Source organism: Acipenser ruthenus, chromosome 36 (genome assembly GCF_902713425.1).
Source record: "Acipenser ruthenus chromosome 36, fAciRut3.2 maternal haplotype, whole genome shotgun sequence".
In the NCBI taxonomy this organism is placed as follows: Eukaryota; Metazoa; Chordata; class Actinopteri; order Acipenseriformes; family Acipenseridae; genus Acipenser; species Acipenser ruthenus.
Window position 1 is genome coordinate 7,395,234 of NC_081224.1, and position 23,304 is coordinate 7,418,537.

At 44.8% G+C, this 23,304-nt stretch overlaps 1 protein-coding gene across 2 annotated transcripts in view; it reads left to right on the top strand.

Moving 5' to 3' along the window:
- Positions 1-23,304, top strand: part of LOC117402156 (adhesion G protein-coupled receptor E1-like) — a 70,960-nt gene that overhangs the window by 22,815 nt on the left and 24,841 nt on the right. The window contains exons 4-11 of one of the 2 annotated variants that reach the window (XM_059008045.1): positions 255-299; positions 8,308-8,436; positions 11,196-11,273; positions 11,461-11,499; positions 11,734-11,784; positions 12,576-12,722; positions 19,970-20,016; positions 23,162-23,257. In XM_059008045.1, coding sequence (XP_058864028.1) covers positions 255-299; positions 8,308-8,436; positions 11,196-11,273; positions 11,461-11,499; positions 11,734-11,784; positions 12,576-12,722; positions 19,970-20,016; positions 23,162-23,257 — 632 coding nt within the window. The remainder of the gene's footprint in view (positions 1-254; positions 300-8,307; positions 8,437-11,195; positions 11,274-11,460; positions 11,500-11,733; positions 11,785-12,575; positions 12,723-19,969; positions 20,017-23,161; positions 23,258-23,304) is intronic. The other variant, XM_059008046.1, reaches the window with a different exon arrangement.

The window sequence follows — 23,304 nt, forward strand, 5'->3', positions numbered from 1 at the left end:
CAGAGTCAGCACAGATCTCTCCCCTATCACACCCTCTTATTTTTTTTAATTTGTAATGTGCACATATTTCAAAGAGTAATTTTAGAAACCCCTCTTGTTTTTTAAATTTGTAATGTGCACATATTTCAAAGAGTCATTTTAGAAACCCCTCTTATTTTTTTGTAGCTTACAAACCTTGCTTTATTCCTTTTCATGTTAGGAAACCCATTTAAAAGGATGATAAATTTAAATGTCCCTTTCTTACATCTTTACAGAATTAGATACTGCAACCAAAGCACCGAAGACCACTCCAGTACCAGGTATGTTTTTGAGCATTTCAGAAAAAATTTCACCACTTTTCCAATTGTTATACGATGCATTTACCATACTATGACTACGACTACGACTAATAATAATAATAATAATAATAATACTTTATTTAGAGAGTGCCTTTCATTACGCAGGGTTCAAGGCACTACACACAAGTTCACAATTAGAAAGACAGATATTAAAAACCACTAAGACAAAATCACAAAAATAAAAAAAACACATAAAAAAAATAGAACAGTTAAAATAACCATGTCAAAATAAAACCAGAAGGCTAAATAATAAAGATGAGTCTTAAGCCTTGATTTAAAAGTAGCAACGTGGGTGAACTTCTGATATGCTCTGGTAGAGAGTTTCATAGTTGTGGAGCCCGAACACAAAAAGCAACCTCTCCTTTCTTCCTAAGTTTTACCCTCGGAGTGCAGAGCAGCCCACTATCAGCTGACCCCAATGCACGCAGAGGCCAATAGGAGACAATAACTCTGACAAGTAAACTAGTGCCATTGCATTTAGTGCTTTAAACATAAGTAATAGAATTTTTAAATTAATTCTATATTTCACTGGAAGCCAATGCAGAGATGCCAGCACAGGAATTATATGTGCTCTCTTTTTTTGTTCTGGTGAGAACCCTTGCTGCTGAATTCTGCACAAGCTGTAGCTGTGCCAAGGCTTAGCTAGTTAGCCCAGCAAGCAGGGCGTTACAGTATCCAGTCTAGATGAAATACAGGCATGGACTACTTTCTCGGCATCAGAGAATAACAGAAATGATCTAATTTTGACAATATTTCTTAGATGATAAAAATACACTTTTGTAATCCTTTTAATATGCGACTCAAAACTTAAAGCAGAGTCAAAGATAACACCCAGATTTCTCACCTCTGATTTTAAATTTGGAGTTAAGTCACCCAAGTCTATTTTTGACAAGTCATGTTGTCGTGGAGAACCTATTACTAGAGTGTAACTGCAGGAAATTTTGGGACATCCAAATTTTGATGTCAATAATACACTCCAGTAAGACTGATGTGATAATGTCACCAGGTTTCACAGAGATATAACTGTGTATCATCAGCATAGCAGTGTCACGTTGTCAATTTGTCCAGAACCAAATACTGCAGAAGGATCATATCCTAACCGTTAATCACAATTTTACCCATAACCTTAAACTTATTCCTAACTAACAGAGCATTTAGCACCGGATGAATCAACAAACTGCACACGTGCAACTGTCTCCTTGGGGTTAGTTACCAATGAAGTCACACAGGACAGTGTGAAGATGAAGCTAATAGTAATATTGCATGAAATATTAATATTTTATAATGTTTTTTAACCACTGCTGTGCAGTATAATGATGCTAGGTAGCACAGAGGTACACTAGACTTTCACCTCTGGAAAACTGACTGCCCAATGAGAGTATTGGGAACGGAAATACAAAGTGGATACTAACTGAAATTTCAAATGCGTTTTCATGCAGACATTGATGAGTGCGCCCAAACCCCCATGTATTATTTATTATTTATTTCTTAGCAGACGCCCTTATCCAGGGCGACTTACAGTCGTAAACATATACATTTCAAGAATCACAGTACAAGTATTAATACAATTAAGAGCAAGAAGTATATTACAAAATACGAATCAATATCGTACCAACACTGTCGGCAGCTACACCTGCTCCTGTAATCCTGGATTATTTCCTAATACTGGATTGAGATGGATACTCAATCAAACACGATGTGAAGGTACGTAAATAGAAGACACCTTTCACTGGAGTTTACTAGAGCAGAATACGCTTCCCACTAGGGCTGTGTTCAAAGGTTTGATGGTTCGTTCTCTAGCCAGTAATTCGAAGGTAGTTCTAAACCTTGAAGATTCAACAGGAGGCATTCACACACTGTCAGATGTTTTTTCTTTTTTTCTCTGTTAACAGACAATGTCCTACTCGTGCTGACTTTAACACTAGAACTGCCGAGATTTAGGTTTGTGCCAATTGTTTGTTCAGTGTTTTGTTTTCTGTTTAAACCTTTTTTATTTTATAATAAACCGGCACAAGCATTACCGCAGTGCTTTCATTACCGCAGCACCGTTGTCTGTGTCCACTGTCTTCCTGTTCTATCACAATACGCTAAAGTCACAGCACAGAGCACGGGTTTCAGAAAGATACAAGACAGAAAAAGAGAAAAAGAGAAATCGTGTTTATCTATAGTTTCCAAAAATATGTTCAGCCACTCAAGTATTTTGTTGAGCTTTGCTTCGTTTTGGAGAGAATTAGCATATATTTTCAACAGACTAGAGATTAAAATCCACTGCCAAATCGTTATACGTAGCAACTCTATATGGTGCCGCTGCCGTGCCATGGAGCAGGGTATATGCCACAGCACTGGGGTGTACCTATAGTGGTTGTATTGCTTCAATAAAATATGCACTGAATACATACTGTGTACAGGACGTTGCAAGAGAGGTGTTATAGTAGAATAAGTATGAAATAAAATACACGCTAACACTAATCATTTAAATTTCAAAAACGGAGCACTGCACCTTTAAAAAAAAAGAGTTGAAAGGTCACAGCACAGAGCACAGGTTTCAGAAAGACAGAAGACAGTAAAAAGAGAAAAAACAGAGAAACCGTGTTTATCTACAGTCTGAAGTATTTCATTGAGCTAGTATGAGTGGGACCAGGGGAATAAATGTTATAAAGATACATCAGGGTACCCTGCATTGTGCAAAAAATGTTACAAGCAATAAAGTGTAAGTATTAATTAATCATGATTTTATAAAGGTTGCATCCCTACATTTTCAGTTAATAAATTAGCAAGAGCTGTATTCGAGAACCGGCAATATCTGTGTGAGCCTGCCTTCATTTCCACACAATGCTACAATACTATCTGCGTTTGGCTAAATTTAAATGGAAAATCTGACAAATTCCCTGTTCAGGAGGAAGGAAATTAACTGTGCACACTTCTGGTGGTCATTTTTATACCAACCTCAAAACAGAGGGCTTACTCAGGCTTGTTAAGAGACTCTCAAAGGTGAAATATACGAGTAACTTTTAAACATATCAAATATCCAAGAGTGCTGAAACAGTACAAAAACAAAACAGATAATAATGGGTTGATAACCTGATTAAAAATAATCCTAGAGTATTGTAACAGGGCGAGCAGCCCTGTACAGGATTTGTTTATTTTAGAACAGGGTTTCCCCCTCCTCCAGTGTTATTTTGTATTTATTTGTTTGTTTGTTTATTTATGTATAAATATGATGGCGAAACGCAGCACATTTTGTTATTGTTTTGTTTATAGAAGTGACGGCGTAGCCGTTTGTTTGTTATATTATTTAGTAGCGTGGATGGGATGCCCCATCCACACAGTATTTAGAAAACTTGTGCAGAAGGTGGTCATCTCCCGAATTAATTAGGTGATTTAATTTGTTGCTAATCGGGAGATGGTCACCTGTATAAAAAGCATCTTGTATAAAAGCTCTCTGCGCTCGTGGTGGGTGTATTAGGAGCAGAGAGAGCGTGAGGAATGAGAGAGAGTGAAAATGAAACTTAATAATAATCTAGGAACAGTGAAGGCAATTGCTCAGCCTGACCTGGGTTTTGTTTATATTTTGTGTGCGAGACTTGTTTTTGTTAACATTTTTATTTTGCTCTGTGAGCAAGTGTTTTTTTTTTTGTTCAAACCTTTTATTTATTTTTGTTATTTGTTAATAAAAACTGTACCAGCACCGTCTTTCTTTTCAAACTGCAGTGCCTGGTGGAGGTATGACACGGGCCCAGTTTTTGGGATGGAACCGCATAACAGTCTCGCGTTTTGATTGGTCCATGTCTGTCACATGAATATGTCGTCACACGAGTGGAAAAGCTTGCAGGCATTTTTAACATTGTGATCAGAGAGAGAGAGAGTGATCTGCTTTCCACAACCTTACCATTAAAATATAATGTGATATTACGCTGTACTGATATAACAAACTATGGGTAATTACTTTATATGAATCATGTTATGCACGAATGTAAGAATTGGCTTTCTGTGGTGGTGTACTTTTTTCTTTCAAGTAGCATATATCTATAATCGTTTTTGCGATATATTTTAATATAAAATGTATACACTATTGCAGTTTTGTTAGAGGATACATTAGTTTATCTCTAATGTAATCACAGTTTTACATATACACTGCCCCTGTTTTCATTTACGTCGCAAATTCTGGGCCGCTTTGGTTTTTAGATAACGTCCCAAATTCTGGGCCGCTTTGCATTTTCGAATTCAGCCCAGTTTTTGGGATTCAGCTGACAGCCGAGTTTCTAAGTCATTCATGCAGTTTACCATAAACTGGATCGTGAATTCATTTGAGAGTAACCCTTAGTACATGAATCAAAGTTAATGTATTTTTTACTCTCCCCAGAAATCTTTTTTTTTTTTTAATGAAAAAACAGAAATAAAATGTAAATGTTAAAAAAAGTATTTCTTATTACATGAAGAAACTACATTGCACTGAAATAGATACATGAAAATTAATTAAAGCAGTCGTTTTCCTTTATTAAAGGATAATATTAAAACACATTTTTGGGAAGGAACATGGTATTCCGAAAAAAGGACATCTCATTTTCTTATGTAACGTCCATCAATATATTGTAGTGTTTCAGGTTCTTTTTGGACAGAAATGAGACTGCAACTGTGAGTAGATGAAGGCCGTTTATTCTGACAATAATTAAATAATCGCAAAATAAAATCATAAAGTGAGGGTAAGTAGACTGGGAGTCGACAGTGAAAATAAATGATTGTAGTAATTTTTCTTTTACCCTACCCTTCCCAGTCTTTTCCCCGCCCCTCTTTTGTGCAAAACCTGCACTCCAATTCCCCTCCACCATGCAACCCCGGCATGAACACACCCACCATGCAACCCCTGCACACACACACCACCATGCAACCCCTACATGCACACACCAATATGCAACCCCTGCATGCACACCACCATGCAACCCCTACATGCACACACTACCATGCAACCCCTGCATGCACACACCACCATGCAACCCCTACATGCACACACCACTATGCAACCCCTATATGCACACACCACCATGCAATCCCTGCACGCAGACACCACAATGCAACCCCTGCACGCACACACCACCATGCAACCCCTGCACGCATACACCCACCATAGCAATTCTTTGCAAAATATATTTTCGGGTATTCAGCCCCATTCATGTCTATGGCAGTGTTAAAAAACACATTTTCAGTCATATCTCTCGAACCAGAGCACCTACAACCACCGTTCGAAGGGTTCTAGGCCAGCCTAAATGTAACATGCCCAGTTTCGTAGCAATTCTTTGCAAAAAATATTTTCAGGGCGTTCAGGGTGTTCAGCCTCATTCATGTCTATGGCAGGGTTGAAACACATTTCAGGCATATCTCCCGAACCCGAGCATGTAGAACCACCATTCAAAGTGATATAGACTCAGAGGAGCACCCCAAACCACCCCCTAAAACGGTGTGGTGGTTCACCCAAAAACTCATGTCATGACGAAAAAATTCACTTTGCCAAGCCGTCCTGGCATCTGAACCATGAAAATGGTGACTCCTTGTGCGGGCCCCATGGGGCCCTGCCACAAAAAAAATCAAGTTCCTAACCCCCACTGAACCCAAGATACGCCCTGTCAAAAATGTCCAAAAACTACCCTTTTTGGGGTCATATCTCCATGACCCCGGGGCCTAGAAACCGGGTTGAACTTCCTAGGGTCATGTCTGGGGGCCCTCTTTCACAGGGAGCCACCCATTTTCAAATGCTACATTTTCAACAAATTTACACATTTTCAGCATGATGGCATGTCAAGGTTGCATTTCCAATAGCTTTTGAGCTCCAGGTTGGCAAAAAAAAGTCTAAACTGGTGTCCTTTCTAGTTGGGGACACGTTGCTTGGAGGGATCGACAGGGGCCCCGAGGTGGACCTCCGTACCACTCCGGGCAGCGGAGTTCTGGGTGAGCTGGAGTGGACGGGTGGCGGACGCAGGGAGGCCAGCCAGGAGGGAGTTGCAGTAGTCTAGTCGGGAGAGTACCAAGGCCTGGACCAGGAGCTGTGTGGCGTAGTTGGTGAGGAAGGGTCGGATTCTTCGGATGTTGCTCAGGAAGAATCAGCAAGTGCGTGCCAGAGTGGAGATGTTCTGGGAATAAGAGAGGCAGGGGTCCAGGGTGACTCTGAGGTTCTTAGCAGAGGAAGAGGGAGAGAGTGTGGTAGATTCCAGAGGAACAGAGATAGAGAGATCAGAGGAGGGGGAGGAGGAGGGAAAGAAAAGGAGGTCAGATTTAGAGAGGTTGAGTTTGAAATCCCATTATAAAACCCCTTTGGGGCAACGCCCACCATCTGGCGGTGGGGTGGCGTTTCAACCCGTAGCCGATGTCTTTCTTTAGCTAAGACTCTTGTGCATACAAAGAGTGCACTTCTGAGTTCGTTGGCCCAGGGGTTGTGGAGATATGGGTACGATAAGAGACCACCCCCTTCCCTATGGCAAATCCCATTATAAAAACACCATCGGCGTAAGGCTCGGCCAATGGCGGTCGTACGAACTGGAAGGAACCCATTTTCTTTAGCTAAGACTGTTGTGCATCTAAAGAGAGTACTAGCGAGTTTGTTGGCCCAGGATTTGTGGACTCATGGGGTACGACAGGAGGACCACCCCCCCCCCCCCCCGACCGCGATTTCCTATAGCAAAATACATACAAAAAATGTCCATTATATATATAAGACCTGAAATGTGCACATTTTGTAGTGTATTTATGCAACAGAAGCACCAATTTAAGTCCATTCCAAGTGTTTTGTGATCACAGTATCAGCTTGAGTGTATCGGAGCATAGTTTTGCACCAAAAGCGAGCAGATGCGAAAAAAAGCACTATATACCCTATTCTTTAAAATATCACTTTGCAGTGCAAATTTGAGGAACGCAACCACTTAGCAACTTGCAAATTGGTAGTGCAATTTAAAGGCCTGTAGTGTCAGACTGGTAGTCCCTAACTGATTCAAGTGTTTTTGGAATGATTCCTGCAAAGACTGATTTATAAGAAAAAAGAGAGATTGACAAACAGCATTTTGCTTTATATGCAGAAACTGGCAACTACAAGAGGGTGTCAAACAAGCTGTGAATGTCCTAGGAGCCTATAGAGTACCTCTGGGTATGAATCCAGATGCTCGCAGTACCTGTTCTTAGATGACCGAAACCACTGTATTGCTGTATAACTGTATACCCTATAAATATCACTTTTTATTGTGTATTTGAGGAACACAACCAATTACAAACTTCATTTGAATTGCTGTGCTATCAGAATATCAGTGTATAACTTTGCTGGGTATTGCAGTGTATGCTGGGTATCAAAAGGCCTTCACTTTTACAAAAGGCTGTCAAAATTTAAAAAAGGCAGTCAAAGTTACAAAAAAATAAGTTTGCTAACCCAATACTTGTCTTTTTAATTCTGTGCATCCAAATACTTGTAGTTAAAAGTTTTAAGAATTAAGCCTACTGTTTGTTGTTCTGTCCTAAACCAGCAGTTTGTCACCCAAATTATTCTCCATTTTATTGTAACTGAGGTACCGTTCAGTTGAGCGAAAATTGTAAAGGGGTACTCAAGCTGAAACCTCCAGATAGAAGGGGTACAGTTTCAAAGAAAGGTTGAAAACCCCTGACCTACAGTATAAACTATCAGGAATAGATAAGGGAAATGTTGACTAATACAATACAATAGGATTTATTTGAAGTTGTTGAAGGGCACTGGCCTCTTAAACCCAGAAATTCTGATAAAACCCTACGTCTCACTATATAGTGATGGACATTACATAAGCAAATGAGATGTCCTTTTTTTTTTTTTTTTTTTTTTTTTTGGTATACCATGTTCCTAAATGTTTTCTGGGGAGAGTAAAAAATACATCAACTTTGATTCATGTACTAAGGGTTACTCTTAAATGGAAAGTGTTTTTAAAGCATTGGTCAGTAACTCCATGTGTTTTCATTCTAGATATGAATGAGTGTGAGCTAAATATAGGACTCTGTGGCAAGCACGCGGACTGCATCAATCTACCTGTCTTCTTCAGGTGTGACTGCCATCCTGGATACATACACCACCAAGCCAAACAGATGTGTTTTGGTAAGAGGCTCAATTTGACATGGGGCAAGAAGTGAGAACGCTATCCTTTTTAAAAGTGTTCCACAGTAAATGCATAGCAGTGTGTAATAAAGCATAGTGGAAACATGGTAAAGCATTGGTAAGTATTTTACAGCCCAGAGACAGAGGTATGGTAAAGCATATTAAAAAACTCAAACCATGGTCAAACTGGAGAATTACTGTGCAAATGTACCATGGTCAATTATAATAAGGACAAACAAACCTATTGAGAAAAAATAGGTTCAACAGAAATATATTTTAGTTTACAAAATAATAATAATTACACAAAGCATATTTTTATTAAATAGACTAACACCATAAATAAATCAGGAAGCTAGTATTTTAATAGAATGCCATTCAATAAACATTAAAAAATAAAACTCCTCCCTGTTTAACAAAATGCATCCTAGATTCATAAAAGCTACACAATAATAACACAATTTTCCAAATTGGTATTACCCTTATAAAAGCATAGTTAAGCATAGTGAAAGCGTGGTAAAGCATAGGCAAACATTACAAAGCACAGAGAGGTATGCAAAAGCACACCAAAACGCAAACCATGGTAAACTAACCCTTATAAAAGCTTTTCATACTAAAAACTTTGCAAAGCAAAATTTGGCTGGAAAACCACCAATCAGGGTGGCAGGGAGGCAGGGTGTTGTTTGGATTCAGCTGATGACAGAATTGTGAACCACTCGTGTCTTTCCTGTTGATTTGCTGTCCAGTAGCTTCGAATTGAGCCTTCATTACAGGGCCCTGTCACAGACATGATTTACCTTGTCTCTAGACCAGCGTCAGAAAGTATGTTTAAGTAGCTTTTTATGTTATCCGATCAGTTGTAGATTAGAATGTTAAGGGGAAAAGAAGGTATTTATGCACGGATTGATTTAAAATTTAATTCACAGTTAAGCGTTCCTGCGGGCATCTATGCTCAATCATTCTCTAATTTGTTTTAGAAAAATGCGTATTTTAATTGGCGTTCCGGTACTTTAAGATTTAGGACTACACCACTGAGGATGAGTGTTTGACAAATCCACGTGGAAATGGAAAATGCACTATCATAGGAAGCAGTTATAGGCAGGGCCGACTCAAGCAATTTTGAGGCCTGAGGGAAGGGGTACATCATTTTAAAAGTGACAGTTTTATTTATACAATGAACCCTCTATTGTACACACCTCAATATATGAAACTGAAAAATGTAAATCAATATTTATTTAATGAATAAAATCTAATTTTAATTAATAAAAAGAGTTAGTATTTGAGTACTGTTCATGGCAAACAAGACATTTTGACTGAAATACCTTTAAGGGTTCACTTAAATGTATCTTAGCCTACAATAATAATAATAATAATAATAATAATAATAATAATAATAATAATAATAATAATAATAATAATAACATAAATATACATAAAAATACAGTTTTAGCAAACAGTAATTACATTACGAACAAGCATAAGCAATTTGAAAGTGATATATAAGCTACTTTAGAAGGAACAAGCACTTGAATTTCTTAAACAATCACTCGGAAATGTGAACATTTTAAAATGTTTCCATTTTGAGACCCCCAGCATCACAATAATACCACAGCTCTGATACTTATTTTGAAGTATTCATAGGGCTACTGACATACTACATCTATTTTGTAGGTCCTCAAAATCACTCCAAAGCGAGAAGCATTTCAAGTTTGACTCCCTCCCCCCTACTAAAGGGGATGTATTTCAGTAAATAGTCATCACTCAGCTTAAATATTTGGCCTGGTTTCATACCTGATCTGTATCTTCCACAACTCATGATATAAGCAAAATCAAAATCTTCAGGTGTAAGCTGTGGTTGAGTTGACATGGAATGACCCAGCTGTCATTATCTGCTAATTGACCAAGGAGACATGTTGTAAAGCTTGAAACGTATTAGGTGTTACATACGTGTGTCGTCAAAATAATGTGGCTTCCTTTATACCATGTGGCTGGGACTTGATTGATGATCAGTTATTCAATCAAGACCCAGCCACATTCCCCACGTGGGTCTGGCAGGGATGGAATGAACCCCCATCCCTGCCAAACATAATACAATATAATACATCTTTATTTACACACAATATATACAAACACACTATTTACATGTACAGGGCTTCCACCCTGTCACAGCCAGCAAACTTTGTGGAATACTGTATGCCCAATTTAAGCACAATGCTCAGTTATCCCGCAGATACACTATCATTGCATTATGTCCACCACTGTGTCACCACTCTCAAGATACACTATCATTGCATTAGGTCCACCACTGTGTAGGTCTTGAAAAAGTGAAATATGTGTAACTGGTCCAAAAATTAAACTGTCAGATGTTTTTATCCTTTTTTTTCTCTGTTAACAGAAACCGTTTGACAACGTGTGAATACTATAAATCACACATTGCATGTCACTCACATGCAAAATGTGATCTTTTGATTTGTATAATGTCTATCACTTAAACAAAAGTTGTTGTATTCAAATCCACTGCCAAATCGTTATACGTAGCAACTCTATATGGTGCCGCTGCCGTGCCATGGAGCAGGGTATATGCCACAGCACTGGGGTGTACCTATAGTGGTTGTATTGCTTCAATAAAATATGCACTGAATACCTAGTGTACAGGATGTTGTAAGAGAGGTGTTATGGTAGAATAAGTATAAAATAAAATACACTAACACTAAATCTCTGGCTTTCTTACATTTTTACAAAATTAAATACTGCAACCAAAGCACCGCCAGCAAAGCCCACTCCAGCACTCGTCACTTCCACCCACAAAATGGCGGACAGCACTACCCGAAACAACTCAGGTAAGTTGACAATAAAACAAGGTTTTACAGCAAATACACATATACAGAAACAAAGTAAAAGGTTTTAATGGTTTTAATTTTTAACACAGCTAGATTGACGCATCATACTGAAAATGTCCACCTTTTCATTGTGATAGCGCCTCATAAGTAGTAACAATTATTAACCTTTCCTTCTTTTCCTTTTCAGAAACCTCCACCCTGCAGGACAGTGGCTTACACACAACCGGTAAGTAAAAAAAAAAAACATTTGTAGTATTTTTGTTGGTGCAGTTACATATTTGTTAAAAATCACAGTGTTTAAATGAAAAGCACAGTTAAGGACAGTCCAAACAAGTCCATTGCTGGTTTTACAATGTGAGGGACCTTGCTCCACCACAGTCGCGTTACGAAAGACTGTAAAATCACGAAACTTCTAGTTGAAGCACTGAAACTGCACTTTCTTGCTTACGTTTCTTTGCAGAATTAAATCCCACAACCAAAGTACCACCAACACAGACCACTCCAGTACCAGGTATGTTTTTGTGAATTTCAGAAAAATGTTTGACTTTCAATTCAAATCACTCGGATCCTTTAAGACCCAACTTGACAAAGTTCTGAGATCAATCAGCTACTAGGGCCCGAACATAGTTAGATGGGCTGACTGGCCTCCTCTTGTTCATAAATTTCCCATGGTCACATTTTCATTCTTAGGAACTCAACATGATTTAAACAACCCTCCTGAAAGGTTCTGTGAATATGGAAGTTGCATTAAAACGGACGCCACAAGTGTGTCACAATTTTACCCATAACCTTTAACTTCTGTCTTACTAGAGTTTAATTGCAGGAAATTTAGGGACATCCAAATTTTGATGTCAATAATACACTCCAGTAAGACTGATGTAATAATGTCACCAGGATTCACAGAGATATAACGGTGTATCATCAGCACAGAGTGTCACGTTGTCAATTTGTCCAGAACCAAATACTGCAGAAGCATCCACAGGATCATATCCCAAACCTTAATCACAATTTTACCCATAACCTTTAACTTAATCATAACTAACAGAGCATTTAGCACCGGATGAATCAACAAACTGCACACGTGCGACTGTCTCCTTGGGGTTAGTTACCAATGAAGTCACACAGGACAGTGTGAAGATGAAGCTAATAGCAATATTGCATGAAATATTAATATTTGACACTATCTGTAACACAGCTGTACACTAGACCTTCATCTATGGAAAACTGACTGCCCAATGAGAGTATTGAGAGTGGAAACACAAAGTGGATACTAACTGAAATTTCAAATGCGTTTTCATGCAGACATTGATGAGTGCGCCCAAACCCCCTGGCTCTGTGGTCCGAATGCACAATGTACCAACACTGTCGGCAGCTACACCTGCTCCTGTAATCCTGGATTATTTCCTAATACTGGATTGAGATGGATACTCAATCAAACACGGTGTGAAGGTACGTAAATAGAAGACACCTTTCACTGGAGTTTACTAGAGCAGAATACACTTCCCACTAGGGCTGTGTTCAAAGGTTGGAATGTTCGTTCGCTAGCCAGGAATTTGAAGGTAGTTCTGAACCTTGAAGGTTCAACAGGAGGCATTCACACACTCAGATGTTTGTTTTTTCCTCTCTGTTAACAGAAGCTGTTTGACAATGTGTGAATACTGTAGCGAGCGGTGGTCTTTCGGTCGATACCGTTTAGTGCAGACAGACGGACAGACAAGTTGCTTTTGAACAGCGTCCCGGTTTTATTATCCTTTAATTTTACAAATCACTATCGGCTGGGACCCACGCCTCTAACACAGATAATCTCCCAATCTTCTCTGTATCTCACTCTCTTTTCCTCTAACCCGCTGCTCCCCTTCCCCAGCCCTTTTTCCTTCCCCCTTTCAGCACGCCCACCAATCCCTGCGCTTCACCCGCCGGCATGCCAACCGGACCTGACATAACACAACCTAACCTCAGCTACGAAAAGAGCTGACTGGTCAACTACATACAAATCCCACCCCCCCATCGGCGTGGGCTCGCCTCACAATACACAAACCACGAACAAGACACACAGCACACAAAAGTCCCTTCACTTCGGCCAGGTCGCTACACTGCCCCCCCATCAGTCCCTCGCCCCCGAGGGAGCGCAAAGTCTCGGAAGCGACCTGGTCTCCGACGGAGTCTCCGGGGCCGGGAAGGGGTCTCAGGGGGCACGGTGGGGAGTGGGACGGGGGCGGTTGACGGGGTCGGGACATGGGTGGGGGGGGCAGCTGAAGAGGGAGATGAGACCAGGGCAGGGACCAAGGGTGTGGGGGTAGAAGAGGGAGGGGAGGGCGTCGGGACGGAGGAGACCCTTCCCAGGTAGGGAGCCATCCGGTCACGGTGGAGAACGACATGGCGGCCCCGGGGTGGCATCTTGATGCGGTAGACCACCTCGCCCACCCGCTCCACCACCTCGCAGGGACCCACCCACTTGCTCTCCAACTTGGGGCAGCGGCCTTTCGTCCTCTTCGGGCTGAAAACCCAGATTTTCTCCCCGGCGACAAAGTGACGCCCCTGGGCCCGGTTATTGTAGTTTCTCTTCTGCCGGATACCGGCGGCTTGGAGCTGCCTCCGGGCGAAGCGATGTGCCTCCTCCAAACGATCCTGCAGCTGCCGTGCATATTCCGGTCCAGCAGGGGCAGCTGGGGCATCGGGTGGCCAGCCATAGGTGATCTCTGGGGGGGTGCGCAGCTCCCGTCCGAACATGAGGAGCGCTGGTGTGCAGCCGGTAGACTCCTGCACTGCGGTGCGGCAGGCCAGCAGCACAAGGGGCAGATGGACGTCCCATTCCGTCTGGTCCTCAGCTGTGGAGAGGTCAAGCTGAGCAGCCAAGGTCCGATTGAACCTCTCCACTAGGCCGTCGCTTTGGGGATGCAGGGGGCTGGTGCGGGTCTTCCGGATCCCCAGGCGGTCACACATCTCCTTGAACACCCGCGCCTCGAAATTCCGCCCCTGGTCAGAATGCAGCTCCTCCGGTACTCCGAACCGGCTGAAAAACCCGTTCACCAGGGCCTCGCACACCGTCACCGCCTCCTGGTCTGGAAGTGCGTATGCCTCCGGCCACTTGGTGAAGTAGTCCATGGCCACCAAGACAAACCGGTTCCCTCTGTCAGAGCGGGGAAAGGGCCCCAGGACGTCCACCGCAACCCTCTCCATCGGCGCCCCGACCAGGTACTGCTGCAGGGGGCTCGAGACTGTCCCTGGGGGCCCTTCCGGGCAGTGCAGGCATCACAGCGGCGACAGAAGTCTTCCACATCCCGTCGGCACTGCCCCCAGTAGAAGCCCTGGCGGAGACGTCGCAGTGTCTTCGTGACCCCAAAATGCCCGGTGCCAAGTGCCCCATGGTGCTGTGCCAACAGTTCCTCCCGCAGCCCCCGTGGGACCACCACCTGCCATCGCTCTTCTCCTGTGGCCGCCTCCAGAAACCGCCGCATTAGAACACCATCTCTGACCGCCAACCCAGGCCACTGGGCCCACAGGCCCTTCACGGCCGGCGACTGTGCAGCCACCTCCTCCCACGGTGGCCTCTGCTGCTCCTCCACCCAGTGCAGCACCGCCTCCAGCTCAGGGTCCTCCTCCTGGTGCGTCCGCCAGTCAGGGAAGTCCATCGGCAGCACCGCTCGACAGGTGGGCTCACCTGACCCCCGTAGCCCGGCCTCCCTCTGATCGCAACGGCCGCAGTACCGGCATCCATCCTCCGCGCAGGGCCTCCGGGACAGGGCGTCTGCGTTCCGGTGCTGCTCGCCCGGCCGGTGCTGAATGGTGTACTGGAAGGCCTGCAGCTGCTCTATCCACCTGGCCACCTGACCCTCCGGCTCCCGAAAAGACATCAGCCACCGCAGGGCTGCGTGGTCCGTACGGATGGTAAAGGGGAGACCACACAAGTAGTGCTTAAAGTGCCGCACCGACTCCACGACTGCCAGCAGCTCCTTCCGGGTCACGCAGTAGTTGCGCTCAACCTTGTCCAGTGTCCTGCTGAAGTAGGCGATGACTGCCTCTCCTTCGGTGGTCTGCTGGGCCAAGACTGCGCCGATCCCCTCGTCGCTGGCGTCGATGTCCAGAATGAACGGCCACTGCGGATCTGGGGCAGCCAACACAGGTGCACGGCAGAGGGCTCCCTTTAGCGCATCAAAAGCCTCCTGTTTCTCCCGGGACCACGAAAAGGCCACGTTCTTGCGGGTCAGGTGGTTAAGTGGGGCGGCGATGGTGGCAAAGTGGGGCACAAAGCGGCGGTAGTAGGAGGCGAGTCCCAAGAATGCCCTCAACTGCCTCAGGTTGGTGGGCTGGGGCCAATCCCTAACGGCCTCAATCTTATCCGCCTCGGTGGTGATCCCATTCCCACTCACCCGGTGGCCCAGGAAGGATACCTCCCTCCGCAGCAGGTGGCACTTCTCCGGGTGGAACTTCAGCCCAGCCTCAGTCACCTTCCCCAAGACCTCCCTCAGCGCAGCGATGGCATCTGGGAAGCTGCTCCCATGGACCAGCAGGTCATCTAGATAGACCAGGCAACGCGTGGGAGGCACCCCAGCAAGGACTCTCTCCATCAAACGTTCGAAAGTTGCCGGAGCATTGCAGAGGCCGAATGGCATGGCCGTAAACTGCCACAGGCCGCGCCCAGTGGAGAAGGCAGTCTTGGGTCTCGCCTCCGGGGTCAGGGCCACCTGCCAATACCCGCTCCGGAGATCCAGCGAGGAGAACCACCTCGACCCCGCCACCAGGTCTAGGGACTCATCAATGCGGGGGAGGGGGTAGGAGTCCTTGGTGGTTACCGCATTCAGGCGTCGGTAGTCCACACAGAATCGCCACTTGCCATCCTTCTTGGGCACCATGACTACCGGGGAGGCCCAGGGGCTGTCGGAAGGTTCGATGACCGCAGCGGCCTTCATCTCCTCCAGGACCTGGTCGGCTGCAGCTTGACGAGCTAGGGGCAGGCGGCGAGGGCGTTGCTTGATGGGCCGGGCTTCTCCTGTGTGGATCGAATGCTGGACCAAGTGCGTTTTTCCAAAATCCAACGGTGTCATGGCGAAACTGTGGCGGAACTCAAACAGAAGCTCCCATAACTCGCGGCATTGCTCCGGTTGCAGCCCCTCGCAGTTTCGCTCCCAGACGGCGCGGGCGATGGCAGTAGCGCGGTCGTCGGCATCTGGCTGCTCTGGGACATCTCGATCGCTGGCCTGGCGGGCAGTCACGCATCGGGCATGGGAAGAGAGAGAGCGTCCAGCTGGCCCGTCCCTGTCGGCCTGGGGAAGGGTGCCAGCCCCCAACCCCAGGGGAGCGGGATTTTTTCGGCTCTGGGGGCTGTTGGGGTCCATGCCAGGCCTGGTCCTCCCTGGTGGGGCTAAGCGCATAGGAGGCCCACCCTGTAGCTTCAACGTCCCGGCCTTTAGATCCAACTGCCCCCCAGTGAAGCGCAGGAAGTCCAGCCCCAGGATACATGGATCCTGTACCTCAGCAACCCACATGGGATGGTACATGGTGCGCCCTGCTACCTCGATCTGCAGCCTGCTCCTACCCAGCATGGGCGCCACGTCTCCCGTAACAGTTCTAAGACACACGGATGTTGGTTCTAGCTTGGCCCCAACGGGGAGGATGTCAGGGCGGACAATGGAGACCGTGGACCCGGTATCTATCAGTGCGTGACAGGGGACTCCCTGAATCCGGATGCCGGCGTGGCAGAAGTTCCCAGTTAAAGTCCGACCCACAAGGTTGATGGGGAATGCTGCGCCAGTGAAGGGGACTGGAGTGGGGGTCGGCGGCGTCCCAGTTACACCGGCCCCTGCCCGTTTCCCTGCAGGCTAGAACTCGGGCCAGTGGCGGAGCAGAACCGCTGAATGTGTCCCGGTTGGCCACAGCGCCAGCACCTACGGGGCTGGAAGTCAAGTGGCCGTGCTTGCACGGCGTCCAGGGTTGCCACCTCAGCGATCTCCAACTGTCGTGCGGGTCGGGCCTGGGTCCTGGGGTAACTGTCTGGGTTGTGCCCTGATGTCCTGGTCAGTGTGCCTTCCTCCAGTACTTCCTCTACAACCTTTGCTTGCTTCAAGGCCAGTTCCAATGAAGTGGGTGCACTCAGCCGCACATGTTGGCGCAGGGACTCGGGGGTCAGGCCCCGGAGGAATGCCTCAGTCGCCAGATCCTCTTGGGCCTCAGCTGTGAAGGTGGGGTAGCCCTTCCGGGCGAGATAGCGCACCTCCGCGGCAAACACGCCCAACTTCTCCCCGGGTTGTCGGCTGCGAGACGCTAGGCGCTGGCGCAAGTTGACCGCAGGCTCTGCGCTCCCAAAGCGCCGATCCAGTGCTGTGAGAACGGCCTGGCTGTCGGCGAGTTCGGCCTCATTCAGGTCCAGCAAGGCCCGTAGTGCCTCTCCTTCCAGGGCCGCGGCTAGCCGCACAGCTCTCTCCCGCTGGTTCCAACCATTAGCCTGGGCCACAATTTGGAACTTAGCCCGGTAGGCCTCCCAGTCGGACCGTCCATCATACCGCCCGGCCTTCACCTCCACACGGCGGTCTGTCACCCCCCTCTGTACCGTGGCCTGCTCTGCGTCTCCCCCCTCAAATACAGCCTCCTTGCTGCCGGCGGAGCAGCGGCCATGTCGGGCCCTAACTAAGCTCATTCCATCTAAACATGCTATCACAGTCTCATATGCAACTGCCTGTTTGCCCAAAGCCCGGTCTACTTCTTCAAACTCCTCTTCACTTAAACATCTTGTTAATTGCATCAGTTTCATTTCACCATTCCAGTTATTTAACCGGGCTTTCTGTTCAAAATCCTTCTTAAAGCTCTCCCAGTTTCTCTCACCTGCCTCCCGCGGTGCTCCAGAGACCGTTTTGTTTACGTCCTCTTCAACGTGCCCGCAATTCTGCCCTATGCCCTCTGCCTTCTCTGCCGGCGTAGCCCCCACGCTGCTGCCGAGCAGCGCGGCCATCTTGCGTCTCACCCCATGCTTTCCCGCTATCGCCTCACCGACCTCTTTTCCCCGTTGCCGCAGCTCCTCCAGCGCCGCTCTCACGCTCTCTCCTTCCCCTCTGCGTCTGGGCACCGCTCCAAAGCGCTCCGCTGTCTGCTCCATCTTAAGACCGGCTGCGCGGATCAAATCCCACGCTCTGACACCAGTTGTAGCGAGCGGTGGTCTTTCGGTCGATACCGTTTAGTGCAGACAGACGGACAGACAAGTTGCTTTTGAACAGCGTCCCGGTTTTATTATCCTTTAATTTTACAAATCACTATCGGCTGGGACCCACGCCTCTAACACAGATAATCTCCCAATCTTCTCTGTATCTCACTCTCTTTTCCTCTAACCCGCTGCTCCCCTTCCCCAGCCCTTTTTCCTTCCCCCTTTCAGCACGCCCACCAATCCCTGCGCTTCACCCGCCGGCATGCCAACCGGACCTGACACAACACAACCTAACCTCAGCTACGAAAAGAGCTGACTGGTCAACTACATACAAATCCCACCCCCCCATCGGCGTGGGCTCGCCTCACAATACACAAACCACGAACAAGACACACAGCACACAAAAGTCCCTTCACTTCGGCCAGGTCGCTACAATACTATAAATCATACATTGCATGTCACGCACATGCAAACTGTGATCTTTTGATTTGTATAATGTCTATCACTTAAACGAAAGTTGTTGTATTCAAATCCACTGCCAAATCGTTATACGTAGCAACTCTATATGGTGCAGCTGCCGTGCCATGGAGCAGGGTATATGCCACAGCACTGGGGTGTACCTATAGTGGTTGTATTGCTACAATAAAATATGCACTGAATACATACTGCGTACAGGACGTTGCAAGAGAGGTGTTATAGTAGAATAAGTATGAAATAAAATATATGCTAACACTAATCATTTAAATTTCAAAAACGGAGCACTGCACCTTTAAAAAAAAACAGAGTTGAAAGGTCACAGCACAGAGCACAGGTTTCAGAAAGACAGAAGACAGAAAAAAGAGAAAAAACAGAGAAACCGTGTTTATCTAAAGTCTGAAGTATTTCATTGAGCTAGTATGAGTGGGACCAGGGGAATAAATGTTATAAAGATACATCGGGGTACCCTGCATTGTGCAAAAAAGTTGCAAGCAATAAAGTGTAAGTATTAATTAATCATGATTTTATAAAGGTTGCATCCCTACTTTTTCGAGAACCGGCAATATCTGCGTGAGCCTGCTTTCATTTCCACACAATGCTACAATACTATCTGCGTTTGGAATGTGAAACTGTTCAACAGCTGATATTGCGCAATTTATTCAGCCAGTAATCATGATTATTGTGATAATCGCATAATTGCATTATGGTCCAACACGACTGTATATGTATCAGGAAGTATCACAAGCAGCATCAACGTGTATTTTTTATTTATTTTTTTTAATTATAAAAACATGATTACTGTTCTATATAATGTATTTTTAAACTACATGTGTGTTTTTTTTCCATTCATATGGATTACCTGTAAAATAATAGTATTTTCAATCAAATATAAACTAGTAGCTATGGTGACCAGTAAATTATGCAAATTCTTGCCATTGAAGGTTCGAACCTTGGTTCGGTAATGTGTTCCGAACCGTTGATGGTCAAAATGTACCCTTCGTTACAGCCCTACTTTCCACTAATTATATTTTGTGTTAGTTCCTGTTACACGGTAACTTATTCTCGTGCTGTTTTGTTTTTTCAGATTTAACAAAGATCCAAGATGGGAAAACCTGCAATATTCCAATCAATGTAGGTGATCAGTTTGTTAAAAACATCTAAACTGCTCCAAACAATGAAGTGCTATTCAGAGAGGTGTATATTAAGTAGGGGTGCTGTATTCAGAGAGGTGTATATTAAGTAGGGGTGCTGTATTCAGAGAGGTGTATATTAAGTAGGGGTGCTGTATTCAGAGAGGTGTATATTAAGTAGGGGTGCTGTATTCAGAGAGGTGTATATTAAGTAGGGGTGCTGTATTCAGAGAGGTGTATATTAAATAGGGGTGCTGTATTCAGAGAGGTGTATATTAAGTAGGGGTGCTGTATTCAGAGAGGTGTATATTAAGTAGGGGTGCTGTATTCAGAGAGGTGTATATTAAAAGGGGTGCTGTATTCAGAGAGGTGTATATTAAGTAGGGGTGCTGTATTCAGAGAGGTGTATATTAAGTAGGGGTGCTGTATTCAGAGAGGTGTATATTAAAACGGGTGCTGTATTCAGAGAGGTGTATATTAAGTAGGGGTGCTGTATTCAGAGAGGTGTATATTAAGTAGGGGTGCTGTATTCAGAGAGGTGTATATTAAAAGGGGTGCTGTATTCAGAGAGGTGTATATTAAGTAGGGGTGCTGTATTCAGAGAGGTGTATATTAAGTAGGGGTGCTGTATTCAGAGAGGTGTATATTAAAAGGGGTGCTGTATTCAGAGAGGTGTATATTAAGTAGGGGTGCTGTATTCAGAGAGGTGTATATTAAGTAGGGGTGCTGTATTCAGAGAGGTGTATATTAAGTAGGAGTGCTGTATTCAGAGAGGTGTATATTAAGTAGGGGTGCTGTATTCAGAGAGGTGTATATTAAGTAGGGGTTCTGTATTCAGAGAGGTGTATATTAAGTAGGGGTTCTGTATTCAGAGAGGTGTATATTAAGTAGGGGTTCTGTATTCAGAGAGGTGTATATTAAGTAGGGGTGCTGTATTCAGAGAGGTGTATGTTAAGTAGGGGTGCTGTATTCAGAGAGGTGTATATTAAGTAGGGGTGCTGTATTCAGAGAGGTGTATATTAAAAGGGGTGCTGTATTCAGAGAGGTGTATATTAAAAGGGGTGCTGTATTCAGAGAGGTGTATATTAAGTAGGGGTGCTGTATTCAGAGAGGTGTATATTAAGTACGGGTGCTGTATTCAGAGAGGTGTATATTAAGTAGGGGTGCTGTATTCAGAGAGGTGTATATTAAAAGGGGTGCTGTATTCAGAGAGGTGTATATTAAGTAGGGGTGCTGTATTCAGAGAGGTGTATATTAAGTAGGGGTGCTGTATTCAGAGAGGTGTATATTAAAAGGGGTGCTGTATTCAGAGAGGTGTATATTAAGTAGGGGTGCTGTATTCAGAGAGGTGTATATTAAGTAGGGGTGCTGTATTCAGAGAGGTGTATATTAAGTAGGGGTGCTGTATTCAGAGAGGTGTATGTTAAGTAGGGGTGCTGTATTCAGAGAGGTGTATATTAAGTAGGGGTGCTGTATTCAGAGAGGTGTATATTAAAAGGGGTGCTGTATTCAGAGAGGTGTATATTAAAAGGGGTGCTGTATTCAGAGAGGTGTATATTAAGTAGGGGTGCTGTATTCAGAGAGGTGTATATTAAGTACGGGTGCTGTATTCAGAGAGGTGTATATTAAGTAGGGGTGCTGTATTCAGAGAGGTGTATTTTAAGTACGGGTGCTGTATTCAGAGTCTCTGTTTTTTGTCAGCAGGTATCAAATGAAGCTGTTGAAAATGTGATAATTTCACAAGAAGCTGCCTTTCTTTTTTTTGTCCTCATCTATACATTTGAGTATCGGCTTCCTCTTCAGATCTGCTTCTATTGCAGCATGCAAAAGAGACTTTAGTTTACTGTTTAAATCTGCAAGTGCACTTCTCCAGAGCTTCCAACGCTCCAGCTTTCCACCAGTACTCAGATCGTGGCAGCCATTTCCGCAGTCAAGGCTAACGCTAATCTAATACAAAATAAATAAAGAAATAAATACGGGGCGCTTGACTTCCTCAGCAATCTAGTCATGTGTCCGCTGATCCTCTCAAATACTACAAGCATTAATACATGGTGAAAGACGTGGTACGAGACTGGAAATCTGTCTGGATTATTCCAGAGATTCAACAGAATTAAATTACATATTTTTCAAGGATGCAGTTTTAGAAATGTATTTCTACAGTGCTTAGAACGTGGTTTATAGCAGTAAAGAGAAATAATTACTTACTTGTTTACCATGCTGACATTATTTATTCCTTATAAAACTTGATGCAAAAAAAATACTTGGACTGCAACAGCTGCAGTTGGATTTGTGTGGGGGTGTGTTTACGCTGCAACCTAACTTGCTTCCAATTCCTTATTCTTATTATGATTGGCTGCAAAGACACCAGGGCTAACAAGTGATTGGATAATGTTTTGTTGGGTGGGTTTTTATTTTGCACAGGTTTCTAGTAACTGTAATATTACTTGTGTAATAGAAAATAAAAACTGACTCATTATTAATATCTCTGAGTCATGGAGCACAAATGAGTTCGAGTTACACAAGTCCTACAAGTATGATAGACTCTAACACAGGCCCGCCACTGATTCTACATACTGGAAATGAGTGCCTATGAAAACATCCCAAAGTTAAAAAAGCAAATGTGGGGCTCCCGAGTGGTGCATCCGGTAAAGGCGCTCCACATGGAGTGCAGGATGCGCCCTATAGCCTGGAGGTCGCTGGTTTGAGTCCAGTATATTCCACTGCTGACCGTGGAAGGTAGTTCCCAGGGGGCAGCGCACAATTGTCGAGCGCCGCCCAGGGGGAGGGGAGGCTTAGGTCGGCCAGGGTGTCCTCAGCTCGCCATGCACCAGCGACCCCTGTAGACTGGCCGGGCGCCTGTGGGCTTGCCTGTAAGCTGCCCAGAGCTGTGTTGTCCTCTGACGCTGTACCTCTCGGTTGGCTGTATAGCGGGCCTGCAGAGTGAAAAGAAGTGGTCGATTGACGGCACACATTTCGGAGGACAGCGTGTGTTTGTCTTTGCCGCTCCCAAGTGAGCGCAGGGGTGGTAGCAGTGAGTAAAATCAATTGGCGACTACTAAATTTTAAAAAAAGAAGCAAATGCTTCCATTCTTTTGCTGTTAAGATAAATGGTAATATGTGCTTTTCTTTGTTTGTTTTTTTTACAGACCGGGACATCGAGTCACCTAAAAAGTTCCTCGGCCTGGTTTTGTCTCATCACTAACTTCAATTCCATTAACTTTACATCTGGATATCAGCTGCAGGTCAGAGTCACAGTTCAATTACCCTTATCAGTGCAGCTGAACACAGC